This window comes from Hibiscus syriacus, unplaced genomic scaffold (assembly GCF_006381635.1).
Source record: "Hibiscus syriacus cultivar Baekdansim isolate YM2019G1 unplaced genomic scaffold, ASM638163v2 tig00110174_pilon, whole genome shotgun sequence".
Classification (NCBI taxonomy): domain Eukaryota; kingdom Viridiplantae; phylum Streptophyta; class Magnoliopsida; order Malvales; family Malvaceae; genus Hibiscus; species Hibiscus syriacus.
In genome coordinates, this window is record NW_024062612.1 from 2,309,553 (window position 1) to 2,327,651 (window position 18,099).

The 18,099-nt window shown below is 33.9% G+C and overlaps 1 protein-coding gene across 1 annotated transcript; it reads right to left on the reverse strand.

Moving 5' to 3' along the window:
- Positions 1-962: 962 nt before the first annotated feature.
- LOC120216905 (VQ motif-containing protein 9-like) lies at positions 963-2,353 on the reverse strand. Its single transcript, XM_039214189.1, has one exon. The coding sequence runs from the start codon at positions 2,178-2,180 to the stop codon at positions 1,161-1,163; it is 1,020 nt and encodes a 339-aa protein (XP_039070120.1). The 5' UTR covers positions 2,181-2,353; the 3' UTR covers positions 963-1,160.
- Positions 2,354-18,099: the final 15,746 nt, after the last annotated feature.

Here is an 18,099-nt window from a genome sequence, read left to right on the forward strand (position 1 = left end):
AATCCTAAAAGTCACATGCGTCTTTGAATACACAGCCAAAAGAATCCAAACTCGTGTTGAAGATTCTTATGACTCGACGCCAATAAAACCAGTATTAATTCCTCTCCTACAACTTCCTCAACATTGCAAATATTCATTTCCAAAAATAAACCTAGCTCTAATGGACTCATTACTATTATTTTTTCATACTCTTAATTCCCCCCCCTTTTTTCTTTACAGAAACGCCCTCCTAAAAGGGATGCGCCATCGACTATATAAGCCAACTGAATTACGTTCAGATTAAATAGTCAGTTTGGAACAAGCCAATTACTGCTCCAGGACTAGTAACTGGACAATCTGGTCAAATGAAAATAAAACAGATTTTAGATTATACAAATTGTAATTTTTCAGCAGCCGTCTGACATCTATGATCTACACAGCTGAATTCTGAGGAGGGCATGTTAGGCATTGCAAAAAATCTTCGGTTACAACACCAAAGTCCTGCTACAGATCTTATTAGTTGTTTAATGACAATGTTTCTAAGTTTTACTATACTTCCTAAGAAGATCAGACTGGATAGATGTCATGTCATAAAATAAAAACCTAGTGGTGATCAAATAAAACACTTAACATAACATGCAGGATTTCATATGATGGATCATGAGCAATTGTAAAAATCCTTGAAATTCTTAAAAAAAAATCAAACCAACTTAAAATCTATGATAAATCCATGTCTGACAATTAAACACGGAAACAACAGCTTACATTGTGTGTTATATTGGCCAAAAAGAAGGAATACTTTTACATCCATAAATGGCTAAACTTAAGATTAACAGGTAAAATCATGAACAGCACAGATATAGCAACAAAACTTACAGATAAATTTTTTTAAAAAAAAAACTTACAGATAAAAGTAATTCATATTACTAAAATGTTTAATAAATACCTAACATTTTACTTTTGTTCTTAACCCAATATTTTAACAAAAACAAAAGAACATAATTTGAACTTTGTAAATGAAGAGGAAAAAACTTTTAAATTCTGACCAGGGCGAGAAAATTTTCTTTCTTCATCCAACCACTGGTAATTGAATAAAATTCCCCACCAACCTAACCATGTACAAAAAATCCCTAAAGCCGCAATTTTTCCATCTTTGAAGGCATACCTGAACTTAAAATTTATCAAAGGCCTCCCCCTTTTGGACTCGGCACTGGCACCGTTGGTGACAGTGGGAATCCTAATTGACCCGAATTTGGAGAAAATATAAAACTTGGGGAAAGTAATGGATATGGTGACCGAGGAGAATTCAGGAACCCGAATGGTAGTGGTGACGACGATAGCTGTGACTGGCTTATCCCAGTTGATGATACCTGTGGCGGTTGTTGTTGATGATGATGTGGCTGTTGAGGCGGCGGCGGCGGTTGCTGCTGCTGTTGCTGTTGTGGAACTATTAAGTTGTTCCAACGGGGAGAGATGAGTTCGGCCAATGGTGGGAATCCCGAGAATTGCTTTGGAATGGAATCAACAGTGGAGGACTCGGAGCTTTGGAAGTATCGCAAATAGGCGGAGACCGGCGATTCGGCAGCCGCGTGCACAGCCGGAAATGGAGGGAGCGGCGAAAGAGGCGCCCCAACCGGCGGCCTTTGAACAAAGCTATGACCAACGGGACCACTGATAGGAAGGGTACGCTGAGAGCAACCGAGAGGGTTCATGTTGGGGACGGCGCAATTAATCATGGGAGGCGCAGGGCGATTGGTAACGTGCGCCAATGGAGGTGGTCGGATCCTCTGGAGCCGAGAGCTTTGTGGCTTTGGTTGGTGGATTGGTGGAGGAGCAGAGAACCGCTCGTGAGCCGGTGAACCGGTGAGCTTCTGTACGACATCCCTGAAGTCGTTCTTGTTGATGTTGTAAACCGGTGGCTGGTGTTGTTGAGCCTGGAGACCGCTTTGGTTCGGATTATGGGGATGAGGCTCGGAGGATTGAGGTTGCTGCTGTGGAGGCACAGCTTGGGTGTGGTCAAAGGAAGCCTTTTTGATGATAGGAGGAGCGTTGGTGGAGGGTTTGGAGATCTTGTGAGAAAGCTTGTTGAGATGTTTAAGGTAATGATCTCGATTGCCAATATTGTTAACGTTGGGGCTACCGCTGCTACCGGTGGTGTTGCTGGTAGTAGAAACACCAGAAGAGTGGCAGGTTTTATCCATTTTTAAGCAAAACAAAAAAGACCCGAGCTTTCTCCCCCGCTAAAACTCGCTTTCTGTATCAGTTGACAGATCTGGTTTAGTTTCTGGGTTCGCAAAACTTCCTCCTTATGGCAGCAGACTAAACAAAAGGGGCCGAGGAGCGAAGGATAAAACCCAAAGAAGGAGATAGAGTGAAGGTGGTTTTCGTTTTCATTTTCATTTATGGGATTAAAATATTAAAAAAAAAGGGGGGTGATGGAAGTAAAAAGACTTTTTATTGCCAAGCATTTGAACAGGAAAAGAGAGAGAAAAGTAGGAAAAGATCGAATACTGGTCTTTGCCTTTGTGCCGCTGTCTAATCTCTCTTTAATTTCTTTTTTTCTTTTTAATTTTTGAGGCAACTTGGAAGAAACATGACCCACCCGTAAAAGAAGCCACGAATACCTCTCTTTTATTATTATCTGATGCTGGGGCCTGCGAGAGTAGATTGTGATTGCGGGCGTCGACAATGTTTGCTTCTTGTCGTGTTCCAGGTGACCCAGTTTTAAACCTAGTAATGACTCACCAACCAAGCTGTCAAAATGGCAGTCTCGTTTCCATATTCCACTCACTAGGTTTCTACCTGGGGATTTTTTGTTTTTGGTTTTGGGGGGTAAATTGGGAAGGTGTCCCTGAATTGTGTGATTAATGTGGAGAATTTCCCTATGTTTTTAATTTCTGGAGATACGGAAGGAATCTGGTCAACGGCAAGCTGCGTTAAAGAGATTGAAGGTGAGCAATTTTCAATCCACCCAAAACAAGGCTGCAAAAAGGTTTTCCTTCTACTTCCACTGTCCTAAAATGTTGCAAATGCATAATAAGCCTTGTTTCCCGAGGGCTCAAAAAATATGTGATTGAAAGAGATGAGAAAATGTGCCAACTTAGTAAAGGGGAAGGGGAAATGACCTGAACTTGCATGGTGTATAATTGGGACGTTACGAATGAATCAAATGAATTTGGGATTAATTAGTGGTGTAAATTCGGAGTAATCAAACTGTTTAAGTCAAAAGAAAAACACAGAACCAGAAGTCCAATGCCCGTTAGCACAACTTATAATTTGCAAGTTGATGAGAAAAGGAGACAAGAATGTGTGAGCAAATGATGATGCAGGGACACTTTTTGAGACAGATGCTAAGGGACTCCTACCTTACCTTTCTCTGTTTTTTTTAAGTCCCGGAGTATACTACTAACCAAGCACTAAGCTGTCATTTTTTTTCTTTACTTTGAATCAATTTTTTTTTAGATTTAAAGGGTTTGAAGTCTACATTCGAATAGTATGCATCATCCCATAAATAATTGATTATGATTCTCTATCCAACTTAAATTGTATAAATCGTTTACGACCAATGCAAACTAAAATGTTATCATCATAGAAAAGGAATGCAAGTGATATAAAATTTCCCTATAAATGGGTGAGATTTTGCTTATTACCTTTATTGAAATTATTATAGTATGCGAGTAGCTTTATAAACAAAATAAAAAGAATGAATAATAGAAATGATTTACTTTGTGTTTAAATTATAGAATCATTCATCGTCTTTATTATAAAAAAAATATTGATTCTTTTTAGTTTCTAAATTGGGAGTTCAATTGAAAAAAAACATAAGCAAAAATAAACTGTAAATTTTCATTTTATATATATCCCAACAATTTCAGTTGTTTTTTCCCTCTTACTATTTTGTTAGCGTTTGATAGTAAACTCGGGTTCTTGGTTTTGAATAATATGGTTCTATGTTATTCTAGTGAGATCTGCCTGTTAGAGTTTAACATTTGATTGATTTCTTTTGGCTTATATTTTTAGTTTGTTTATGGTAGCTAGAAATTTATTAAATCAAATATGTTGATGTTGTATAAGTTATAGATCTGTATCTTACTTTTATATTAAGTAAGATATAAATCCAATCATTGGATCCTAGCTGTTGGCCTAAAGTTAATTAAGATAGTATTAATTTGTTTTAAAATCTTATTAAGTAATCAACTAGGCTTCTTAGTACCCCTCAATTTTCTAACGTTTTATTGGTGCACATTTGTCTTCTTTGGATTCTTTTTCATAGTTCCTCATAGCTTCAGTTATAGATGATTACTTGAGGTCATGTCATTCTTTTAGATCCCATAGGGCGTGTAAGGGGAGGGCACAACAGAGTGGTGTCAAGGATACTAGACTTAGAGTTTGTTGTTGAATGTAGGCACATTAAATGCTAGGCTGCTGGAGCTGACCGACGTACTTAGTAATAGAAAAATAGATTTTGCATGTATTCAGGAGACTAGGTGGAAAAGGGCTCGTGTAAGAGAGTGTAATGGGTACAAGTTGTGGTATTCAGGCGTAGATAACGCTAGAAATGGGGTGGGTATCTTGGTACCCTCTAAGCTCAAGGAAAATGTAGTTGAAGTTTGTAGATACCGGGATAGGATCATGATGATTAAGGTTATTATAGAAGCGGAAGTGGTGAATGTCCTTTCAGTGTACGCCCCACACGTTGGCCTAGGGGAGGGGGAGAAACGTTGCTTCTGGGACCAACTAGATGTTGCACTTAGAAGCATCCCGGAGAACCAAAGAGTTTTCATAGGGGGAGACTTCAATGGCCATATAGGTAGTGCAACGACTGGTATGACGGTGTTCATGGGGGTCTCAGTTTTGGTAGTAGGAACGAGGAGGGGCGTACGTTACTTGAATTTGCTTCTGCATACGATATGGTGGTCATTAACTCCTTCTTTAATAAGAAAGATGTGAACTTGATTACGTTCCATAGCGGGGGACATTGTACCCAAATCGACTACATCCTGGTTCGAAATCGGGATCGATGGGCTTGCATTGACTGTAAGGTTGTTCCTAAAGAGGCATGTGTATCACAACACAGATTGTTGGTTTTGGTGTTCGCGTATACCACGGGTGAGCACTCATAGGAGGGCTAAGCTTGGTAAACCTAGGATCCTTTGGAAGAACTTACATTGAGCGATTGTTGATGACTTTAGGAGTAAGATTTTGTCTAATACAGGTTTTGGAACTACAAGCGCAAATAATGTAGATATGTTATGGAAAAATATGACAAATTCATCAGAGAGGTGGGCAAAAACACCCTTGGGTTGTTGACAGGGAAGGTCAATAATCATAAAGAATCGTGGTGGTGGAACGACGGAGTCTAAACTAGGGTGAAGACAAAGCAAACTTGCTTCAAGGAGTTTCTGCAATGCAATAACGACGAAGAAAGATCGAGAGCTAAACAAAGATACAAGAGGCAAAGCGGGAAGCCAAGAAAATAGTGGCTAAAGTAAAGGATAAGGCATATGAGGAAATGTACAAGAGACTTGACTCCAAGGAAGGACAAAACGGCATCTTCAGGCTTGCAAAATCCAGGGAAAATAGGAAAAAATCTAGGTAGCATTAGGTTTATTAAGGACAACAATGGTGTTCTTTTAGTGAAAGATCATGATATTAAGAGGGTTTGGGTAGTTACTTCTTTGGCTTATTTAATGACGGTGCCTCTCCCTGTAGAGATAGTACCGTTGATGGGTCATCCGACCATCATACTACGGCCAATGACGGCACTACAAGTAGGATTGGGTTTGAGGAAGTCAAAATGGCTCTTAGAAAGATGGGGAGGGACAAAGCTGTCGATCTAGATCAAATTCCTATCACTGCGTGGTTGGCCCTAGGAGAAGAGGGAGTTAAGTGGTTGACCAACATCTTTAATATTATTTTAGAGACTGCCAAGATGCCAAAGGAATGGAGAGAGTCTAAGGTGATACCAATCTATAAGAATAAAAGAGATCCCCAACGTTGTGGCAACTACAGAGGTATTAAACTACTCAGTCATACCATGAAGCTATGGGAAAGGGTGACAGAGGCTAGGTTGAGACATGTTACTAAGGTTTCGGAAAACCAATTTGGCTTTATACTAGGCAGGTCTACTACGGAGGTGATTCATCTACTTCGACGGCTTATGGAGAAATATAGGGAAAAAAATAGAGATCTTCACATGGCGTTCATTGACCTTGAGAAGGCGTACGATAGCGTTCCCCACGATACGATCTGGAAGACCTTGGAAACGAGACAGATCCCAAGTGCTTATACCCGGGCGATTCGTGATATATACTGTAGATCTACTACTTACGTCATGACTACAGTTGGCGACACCGAGGTATTCCGGTGGAAATTGAACTCCATCAGGGTTCGACTCTAGCCCTTACATCTTCGCCTTGATTATGAACGACATCTTTTGCGTGATACCAGACGGTGTCCCATGGTGTATGCTTTTCGCTGACGAAATTGTCCTAGTTGTTGAAACAAAAACTGAGCTAAATAGTATACTGGCTACCTGGAAAACTACTTTGGAAGAAAAAGGTCTAAGGATCAATATTGAAAAGACAGAGTATTTATGTTCAAACTTCAGTAGGAACCAAAACAATGAAGATGTAGAAGTATGCATAGAAGGACACGTTCTCCCCTCAAAGGATTGTTTCAAGTACCTAGGGTCTATGATACATAAAGATGGGGGTATAGATTATGATGTTACACACCGTATAAATGCGGGATGGCTAAAGTGGAGGGCTGCTACTGGAGTTTTGTGTGACAAGAAGTTGCCTCTAAAGCTTAAGGGAAATTTTTTTATAGAATGGCAATAAGACCAACGCTGCTGTATGGATCAGAATGTAGGGCAATCAAGAATGATCATGTAAGGAGGATGGAGGCCGCAGAAATGAGAATGCTTCGATGGACATGTGGTAGGACTCTGTGGGACATGACACCAAACTCTGCTATTAGATGTCCTTGGGGGTGGTGCCTGTATCCGAAAAATTGATGGAGAAAAGACTACGGTGGTTTGGGCATGTCCTTAGGCGACAACCGTCGGATGCGATCAGGAGGGTAGAGTCGATTACAATCGACGGTGCCAGAAGAAGAGGACGACCAAGGCGGAAGTGGAAGACTGCTTGAGATCTGATTTGAAGGATTTAGCCCTTACCAAGGACATGACTTCTGATAGGAAAGTATGGAGACTTAAGACCAAGGTAGTCGAGTAGTGCGGGTCACAAACATAGGGTGTAACATCTTTGTCTTCTTTTTTAATGCCTTTGTAGTAATTTCCATGACTTCTACTTTACATACATTACTGTCATTAGAATTTATGAAGGCTTAGAACTAGGGTAGCGGAGTAGTGTTACCTTAGTTTAGGTGTTAACCCATTTGACTTTATTCTTTCCCGTAGCTTGCTATCGTTGACTTCTGTGTATCATTCTCTTCAGGTTACCTATTTTTTAAATTTAGTCGGGTCTTACTTTTCTGTCTATATGCAGAGATTTGTACGCATGGATTTATTTGCAGGAATTACTTCCCATTATAGACGCACATAGGAAGATTACATATGAAGACTGTTCAACTATGTATTTATTTATTTATACATGCATTGCATTTTATCTTTATTTTTAATTTTTTAACTGCCGGAGGTCTCCACGGAAGCTGCTCTTAACCTGGTGTTAGGGCAACCTACTATCCTACCTCCCCCTTACTCCATTACATATGGGAATAGGATTTTATTGTTGTTGTGGTTGAATAATAGAAATGAAAATGAAAAGGTGTTTTGTCGGTTTGTATGGGAGATTAAACATTATGATAATAAAAGAAACATATTTAAAAAGATTCATATGTCATGTGCTGCTAACTCTGGCTTTGGATCTTTGACCACTTCGTTAACTTGTTCGCCCATTCCTCTTCCAGTTTCTACACTCCTTATCTACTCTCTCTCTTTCCTGGATTGTTTATTAATTTTGTAATTTGGGTTTTGTAATATGAGGAATGATGTGCCACGGACACTCGCTACGACAAATGCCTTAAAAATATATCATATATTTTATTTACATTAATTATATATTTGTTTCTTATTAAAAATATGTATTTGATTTGATTTACATTTAAATTTAAATTTTAATAAAAGAAAATTAACTCGATCGAGTTAAGATTTTATTTATTATTATATTCATAATTTTTTATAGAATTCATTAGTTTTATTAGAAAGATAAAATATTTAAAATTACAATAAATGTTTATCATGGGTTGAACCTCTCCTTCTCTCCGTCAATTTTTTAAGTATTAATATATATATATATATATATTTGAAAAATAAATAGAGAAATTTTTTGCTAACCCCTCAATTAAAAAATTCTATTTATGAAAAATAAAAAAGTATTTTAACCCACTATAATTATAAATAGGACATTATCATAAATATAAACTAACCATATAATTAAGACATTTTCCTATAACCATTAACATAAAAACTAGCAAATTAAGATCACACAAGGACCATACAAGGAAGAGGTTAAAAACATAACTAAAAAAGTTTAAACGAAATATAGATACAAATATATTTGACCACATCGACAAATGAACCACAAGAAGGGACAAAACTGCCAAAATATCACCGACAAAATGCATAATAATTGAATGAAGCGAAAAAATTATTCATGAATACAAAACACGTATCTAAATCCAATATGATGGTTTAAAGCAGAAAAAATCATCATAATAATAAATAAGTGTCATCCCAATCAGTTGTTGCAATGTCAAAGTCAACCATGAAAAAAATAAAATAATGATAAAATGACCAAATCGTATCATAAAGACAATATGTTATAATGTATTTTATTCATTACTTTTAAATATATTAATAATTACATATATATATATATATAGGCATGATTCAATTGTATTGTGTAAAACTCTTTTAGTTTTACACTTTTTTAGGATAATTGGATGAGAGAAATTAAATATTGAGATTGATAGTAGAAAATGAGAATTTATTCACTGAAAAAACATGAGTTTAATCAAATCTCAAACCTTTGATTTTCCTCAACCCAATGGTCTTAAAAAGGTGTAAACTAAAAAATTTGTATACGGTGTAAATGGATTATAGCCCATATATATACACAAAACACTCAATTATAAATTATATAAAATATTCTTATAAATAATGCAAGCTTAATCAAAACACATGTTACTATATGAGTGTTCAATATTAAATAGTTGATAATTATTTTTAAACAGATACTATCTTATACTTACCTCTTATAGAGGTGGCAAACGGGTCATTCGGATCGGGTTTAGGTCGGGTCCTTTCGAGTCTACATTATACTCGATATAATATTGTTAGGGTCGGATCGAATCTTGTTCGGATTTAATTTGGATGTATGGTAAATCGGGTCGAGTTAATTTTTGGGTTGGGTGATTATCAGATAAGTTATTTTTTGGTTCGAATCAATATCAGATCGGTTGATTTTTGGGTCGGGTTAATATCAGATCGGTTGATTTTTGGGTCCGATTAATACCAGATCAATTATATTTCGGGTTGGGTCAATATAGGGTCGCGTCAATTTCGGATTGGATCAACCTTTAGATCAGGTCAATTTAGGTTGAATTGGTTACGAGTCTAATCAAATATATATATAATTATCGATATATTCTTGTAAAAATATGTCTTCTTGTTTGTTAATCTTCTCATTTAGGCCTAATTTCAATTCTCAATCATTCAATATTTTGAATTAAATCATCATTTAGATATGATAATTGATAATTTGACACAAATACGATCTTATAATACGTTTTAGAAGTTGTCATCAAAATTTGTAAGGAAAATTTATAATGAGAAGTATTTGATAAAGAAATAAATTTTTTATTAAAAAAATTATTTTCAATTATAAATTATAATTATTATATTTTAAAAAATAATACATAACTTTATTCGTTAAGTTTTAGTCGTAACAGAAGTAAACTTTATATTATTTTTATTATAAATCTAATATAATTTCTTTTGTTTTAGTTGTTTTCTATTATTTTTATTATAAATCTAATATTTTATTGCAAGTAAGATAAATAAACTTTATTTGTTACCATTTTCAATCTTACAATTAGATTCTTACTTTTATATTCCTTTTATAATATAAGTAAACTTTTATAAATCGACGTCTTCTTCGATTGCCAAGACTTTGGAAGAGAGTAGATCATCTTCCTCACAAGCTTCTCATTATAGATTACTTCTCCAAATCCGTTGAGACCATTGATAATAACAGAAAATCTATCTGTCATAGCTTTGATATCATCATTCGGTTTCATCTTGAAATTTTCATAGCTATGGTTGAGAAGACTTATCTTGGTTTCCCTCACTTCATCGGTTTCTTCATGAATGACTTTGAGCTTTTCATATATCTCATTGGCATTGGAACAAGACGAGACTCTTTCATATTCATTCGGGCCTCATGCACAAAAGAGGATGTGCATAGCCTTGGCGTTGAGTTGGAACTTCTTCTTCTCTCCATCACTCCAATCATCCATCTCATCGGGTGAAATGGAGTATCCCTTTATAATTGAGTTTCAAGCTCCTAAATCATTGGCTTGAATGAAAGCATCATCTTATTCTTTCAATAGGTGTAGTTTGCTCTATTGAAATACGGTGGCTTGTTGATCAATTAAGAATCTTCAATATAGTAAGAGCCGAAGGTCGAATCTATCTTCTTGTCAATTGCGTCGGGAATCGATAGAGCTTCTTCTAGGATCGTCTCAATGATGTGAAGCCTTCTAAAGAGTTAAGCTCTTATATCAATTGTTAGATTTTGGAAGCTCAATTTGAACAACCGAAAATTGTACAAGGGGGTGAATTGGCAAAAATTATTTAGGGAGTAAGGAGATAGAAAATATAGACAATTTTGCACAGCGATTTATAGTGGTTCGACTTCTCAACTAAGTCTATATCAACTACCTTAGCTCCTCACTAAGGATTTTCCAACAAATCCACTAATTTGATTTTTATTTTTCAATGAAAAAACATAACCTTTACAAAACTCCCTAACTTTTCAATGGCTTAGCTAAAACCAAAACCCCTTTACAAGGAAAAAGATGTAAACAAAGAAAATCTAAAAAAAAGTGTTCACAAAAAATTAAAGCTCACAAGAATAAAATATTTACAAGAGAATGGGAATAAAGAGTGAAAAGCTCTTCTCTTATGTTTGATTGCTTAGATAGGTGTTCTAACCCTTCTTCAAGTGACTTGAACTTGTATTTATATGTTGGAATGAGGTTGTGATCGTTTCTACTTGTTAGGAGTAATTTCAAGCCGCTGGGGATGTTTTCTCTGCAAAATAAAATTGCCCAATACAAAGGATATCAGTAATCCTATAGGGAGTATCGATATTACGTTTGTTATTTGTAAAAAAAACTAGATTTTACTGGTCGTTGGGCCTGACGGTATCGATACTAAGCCTATGGTATCGATACTACTATGTAAAGTAGTATCGGTACCCCTTTAGGTACCGATACCATTTTTGCATTCTGGAATTTGAGCAAGCTGGTAGTATCGATACTACCTAGTGAGTATCAAAACTTCCCTTACTTTTGGTATCGATACCCTATGAAAAATATCGATATTGTTCATGAGGTATCGATACTGTAAGAACAGTATCGATACTTATTGTCCAGAAAAGCATTTGTGCTCAAATCCAAGTTAAATGGACTTTGAATTATTTTTGAGAACATTGAATAAATTCAACTCAAGTCCAAAAATATTTTGCCATAAATGTTTATATCAAAACATAGTTAAACAATCTCTCCCTTTATGATATAACAAAACATTTGATAAATTGTTTTTGGCAAAACTCCCTTTTAATAAAATATTTAATGAAAAATATATCAATTGTTGGAATATGTTCAGCTCCCATTTTTCATTGAGAAATTGAATTTTTCAAACCCATATTTCTCCCCTTTTAGTTATTTGAAAAATAATTCAACTTTAAAGTTCAAAAATAACATTAGAGAGTAAGTGTTAAATTTGACATAAAATCATTTGGAAAATAAAAAACTCCCCCTCAAAAGGTGCATTCCAAACAAAATTTTGACTTTAAAAGCTTGACACTTAAACAAAATTGAATTTCAACAAAGAATAATAAATATGTTAGTAGCACATGAAATTCAATATATCCAAATCTAAAATATTTTATGCAATACCAATTGTTGAAATTAAGTACATGTTCATAAAGTTATCCAAAACAAATGTTATGCATTTAAAAATTCGATATCAATTGTTAGAGAGGTGTCATTTGCATTTTAAACCACATGCATAAACATTTAAATTTAGGTAAAAAATTAAAGTTTGTAAAATCAAAGCATTTGAAAATTTTATATCAATTGTTAGAGAGATATCATTTGCATTTAAAACCAATTTTGACCAAAATTCATTATGATAAACTAATTATGAAAAATCATTAACACTTTAAATTGTTCATCATAACACCTTTTTAACATACATGAGATAGAAATCATAAAATCATTTAAAATCAAAACTCATGCATGCTTAAAACTAAATGAGCACCAAATATGCAAAATCAAAAAACTTTTAAGCTTAGAGGTTACCCATTCCTTTTCAAGTGTGGCTAGAGCATTTGAATATCTTTATTTTCATCATCATTGTTTTTACACACCAACAAGAGACATTCATTTGAATTTTGGTATCCAAATTGCTTTGGATCATTGAACATTAGTTTCAATGCCCCTTAATCCCTTAGGAACTCATACTTGTCTAATTTTAAAAGATTTTATTTTATTTATAGGAAAAACATATTCCAAATGACCATGAAAATGACCATGAAAATGACAATGTGAGCATTTTTCCATTTTTAAACATAACGAGTTGTTTTTAGAAATTAATTCTTTTTCTTTTGTTAAGCTCTCAAGCTTAACTTTCAAATCAAAATTTTCTTTTTTTTAAATAATTGATTTTAACATTTGAAAGCTCTAAATCATTTTTAAAAATTTCATTTTGTTTTTTCAAAATCAACTTTTGCTTTCAAAACCAAGTCATTTTGAACTTTAAGTTTTTGAAATTAATTTTTTATATTTGGAATTCATGGTCTCAAATTCCAAATACCAAGTACAACTCATTATAAGCAACTTGTAAATCATCAAAAGAATAAGAATCTAATTCATTTGAGTTAGAAGTTACCATTGAATCTTTCCAATGGCCATGAAGCATAGGTTGGCTACTTTATCTTCATCATTGGAGTCATATTCATCACTCCAAGCCGCCGTTGATCCCTTCTTCTTTAGGAGGGGATATTCATACTTGACATATCCCGTTCTTTGATAGTTGAAGCACACATGAGACTCTTTTCTTGTTTGATTCATGTTTCACTTCCTTAGAAGTCATGAATCTCTTGAATCTTTTGAAGAGCTTGGCTATATATTCTTCATCATCATCGTCTTCATTCACCGCTTCATTTGAATCTTTATTGCTTCATTGGTGGATTTGAAGGTAATGCATACCTTTTTCTTTTTCTTGTTTTGGTTTTCTTCATCTTCTTCCTCTTCCTTTACCATCAACTCATGAGTGAGAAGAGAACCAATAAGCTCATCGAGAGTGAGAGACTTTAGGTTTTTAGTTTCGATAATCGACGTCTTCTTCGATTGCCAAGGCTTTGGAAGAGAGTAGATCATCTTCCTCACAAGCTTCTCATTATGGATTACTTATACAAATCCCTTGAGACCGTTGATAATCACGAATAATCTATCCGTCATAGCTTTGATATCTTCATCCAGTTTTATCTTGAAATTTCCATAGCTATGGTTGAGAAGACTTATCTTGGTTTCCCTCACTTCATCGGTTCCTTAATGAGTGACTTGGAGCTTGTCCTATATCTCCTTGGCATTGGAACAAGAGGAGACTCTTCCATATTCATCCAGGCCTAATGTACAAAAGAGGATATACATAGCCTTGGCGTTGAGTTAGAACTTCTTCTTCTCTCAATCACTCCAATCATCCATTTCTTCGGGTGGAATGAAATATCCCTTTATAATTAAGTTTCAAGCTCTTAGATCATTAGCTTGAATGGAGAGCATCATCTTATTCTTCCAATAGGCGTAGTTTGCTCCATTAAAATACGGTGGCTTATTGATCGGTTGAGAATCTTTAATATAGTAAGAGCCATAAGTCGAAGCCATATTCTTGTCGATTGCGTCGATAATCGGTAGAGCTTCTTTTAGGATCGTCTCAATGATGTGAAGCCTTCTAAAGATTTAAGCTCTGATACCAATTGTTAGGATTTTCGAAGCTCAATTTGAACAACCAAAAATTATACAAGTGGGTGAATTGGCAAAAATTTGTTTAGGGAGTAAGGAGAAAGAAAAGATAGATAATTTTGCACTGCAATTTATAGTGGTTCGATTTCTCAACTAAGAGTCTACATCAACTACCTCAGCTCCTCACTAAGGATTTTTCAAAAAATCCACTAATTTGATTTTTCTTTTTCAATGACAAAAACATAACCTTTATAAAACTCCCTAACTTTTCAATGGCTGAGCTAAAACCAAAACCCCTTTATAAGGAAAAAAATGTAAACAAAGAAAACCTAAAAAAAGATGTTTAAAAAAAGTTAAAGCTCACAAAAACAAAATATTTATAAGAGAATATGAATAAAGTGTGAAAAACTGTTCTCTTGTGTTTGATTGCTTAGATTGGTGTTCTAACCCTTCTTCAAGTGTCTTGAACTTGTATTTATATATTGGAATGAGGTTGTGGTCATTTCTAGTCATTGGGAATAATTTGGAGCTGTTAGGGATGTTTTCTCTACAAAATAAAATTGCCCAATACAGAGGGTATCAATATTCTTATAGGGAGTATCGGTACTACGTTTGTTATTTGTAAATAAAACTAGATGTTACTGGCTGTTGATCCTGACGGTATTGATACTAAGCCTATGGTATTGATACTACTATGTAAAGTAGTATCGGTACCCCTTTGGGTACCGATACCATTTTTGTATTCTGGAATTTGAGCAAACTGGTAGTATCGATACTTCCCTTACCTTTGGTATCGATACCCTATGAACAATATCGATACTGTTCATGAGGTATCAATACTGTAAGAACAATATTAGTATTTCTTGTCCATAAAAACATTTTATGCTCAAATCCAAGTTAAATGGACTTTGAATAAATTCAATTCAAGTCCAAAAATATTTTGCCATAAATTTTTATATCAAAACATAGTTCAACAATCTCCCCCTTTATGATATAACAAAACATTTGATAAATTGTTTTTGGTAAAACTCCCATTTAATAAAATATTTAATAAAAAATATACCAATTGTTGGAAAATGTTCAGCTCCCCATTTTCATTGAAAAATTGAATTTTTCAAACCCATATTTTCCCCTTTTTAGTTATATGAAAAATAATTCAACTTTGAAGTTCAAAAATAACATTAGAGAGTAAGTGTTAAATTTGACATAAAATCATTTGAAAAATCAAAAGCTCCCCCTCAAAAGGTGCATTCTAAACAAAATTTTGACTTTAAAAGCTTGACACTTAAACAAAATTGAATTTCAATAAAGAATAACATATTTGCTAGTAGCACATGAAATTCAATATATCCAAAACAAATGTTATGCATTTAAAAAATTCGATATCAATTGTTAGAGAGATGTCATTTACATTTTAAACCACATGCATAAACATTTAAATTTAGGTCAAAAATTAAAGTTTGTAAAATCAAAGCATTTGAAAATTTTATATCAATTGTTAGAGAGATATCATTTGCATTTAAAACCAATTTTGACCAAAATTCGTTATGATGAACTAAAAATTAGTACTTCTTGTCCAGAAAAACATTTTATGCTCAAATCCAAGTTAAATGGACTTTGAATTATTTTTGAAAACTTTGAATAAATTCAATTCAAGTCCAAAAATATTTTCCATAAATTTTTATATCAAAACATAGTTCAACAATCTCCCCCTTTATGATATAACAAAACATTTGATAAATTGTTTTTGGTAAAACTCCCATTTAATAAAATATTTAATAAAAAATATACCAATTGTTGGAAAATGTTCAGCTCCCCATTTTCATTGAAAAATTGAATTTTTCAAACCCATATTTTCCCCTTTTTAGTTATATGAAAAATAATTCAACTTTTAAGTTCAAAAATAACATTAGAGAGTAAGTGTTAAATTTGACATAAAATCATTTGAAAAATCAAAAGCTCCCCCTCAAAAGGTGCATTCTAAACAAAATTTTGACTTTAAAAGCTTGACACTTAAACAAAATTGAATTTCAACAAAGAATAACATATTTGCTAGTAGCACATGAAATTCAATATATCAAGTCTAAAATACTTTATGCAATACCAATTGTTGAAATTAAGTACATGTTCATAAAGTTATCCAAAACAAATGTTATGCATTTAAAAAATTCGATATCAATTGTTAGAGAGATGTCATTTACATTTTAAACCACATGCATAAACATTTAAATTTAGGTTAAAAATTAAAGTTTGTAAAATCAAAGCATTTGAAAATTTTATATCAATTGTTAGAGAGATATCATTTGCATTTAAAACCAATTTTGACCAAAATTGTTATGATGAACTAAAAATTATGAAAAATCATTAAAGCTTTAAATAGTTCATCATAACACCTTTTTAACATACATGAGATAGAAATCATAAAATCATTTAAAATCAAAACTCATGTATGCTTAAAATTAAATGAGCAACCAAATATGCAAAATCAAAAAACGTTTAAGCTTAGAGGTTACCCATTCCTTTTCAAGTGTGGCTAGAGTATTTGAATATCTTCATTTTCATCATCATTGCTCCCACACACCTACATGAGACTTTCATTTGGATTTTGGTATCCAAATTGCTTTGGATCATTGAACATTAGTTTCAATGCCCCTTGTTCCCTTAGGAACTCATACTTGACTAATTTTAAAAGATTTTATTTTCTTTATGGGAAAAACATATTCCAAATGACCATGAAAATAACAATGTGAGCATTTTGCCATTTTTAAATAGAACGAGTTATTTTTAGAAATTAATTCTTTTTCTTTTGTTAAACTCTCAAACTTAACTTTCAAATCAAAATTTCCTTTTTTTAAATCATTGATTTTGACATTTGAAAGCTCTAAACCATTTTTCAAAATTTCATTTTATTTTTTCAAAATCAACTTTTGCTTTTAAAACCAAATCATTTTCAACTTTAAGTTTTGAAATTAATTTTTTATATTTGGAATTCATGGTCTCAAATTCCAAATACAAATCATTTAAGCAACTTGTAACTCATCAAAAGAACAAAATCTAATTCATTTAAGTTAGAAGTTACAATTGAATCTTCTTTGATGGCCATAAAGCATAGGTTGGCTACTTTATCTTCATCATTGGAGTCATCTTCATCACTCCAAGCCGCCACAAATGCCTTTTTCTTGTTTTATCACTTCTTCTGTACGAGGGGATATTCATACTTGACATGTCCCATTCTTTGACAGATAAAGCACACATGAGGAATCTTTTTCTTGTTTGATTCATGTTTCACTTCCTTAGAAGTCATGAATCTCTTGAATCTTTTGAAGAGCTTGGCCATATCTTCTTTTTCATCATCGTCTTCATCCACCGCTTCATTTGAATCTTGATTGCTCTCCTTGGTCGATTTGAAGGTAATGTCTACCTCTTTCTTTTTCTTGTTTTGCTTTTCTTATTCTTCTTCCTCTTCCTTTACCATCAACTCATAGTGAGAAGATAACCAATAACCTCATCGAGAGTGAGAGACTTTAGGTTTTTAGCTTTGATAATCGACATCTTCTTCGATTGCCAAGGCTTTGGAAGAGAGTAGATCATCTTCCTCACAAACTTCTCATTCTGGATTACTTCTCCAAAACCCTTGAGACCGTTGATAATCACGAATAATCTATCCGTCATAGCTTTGATATCTTCATCGGTTTTATCTTGAAATTTTCATAGTTATGGTTGAGAAGACTTATCTTGGTTTCCCTCACATCATCAGTTCCTTCATGAGTGACTTAGAGCTTGTCCTATATCTCTTTGGCATTGGAACAAGAGGAGACTCTTCCATATTCATCGGGCCTAATGCAC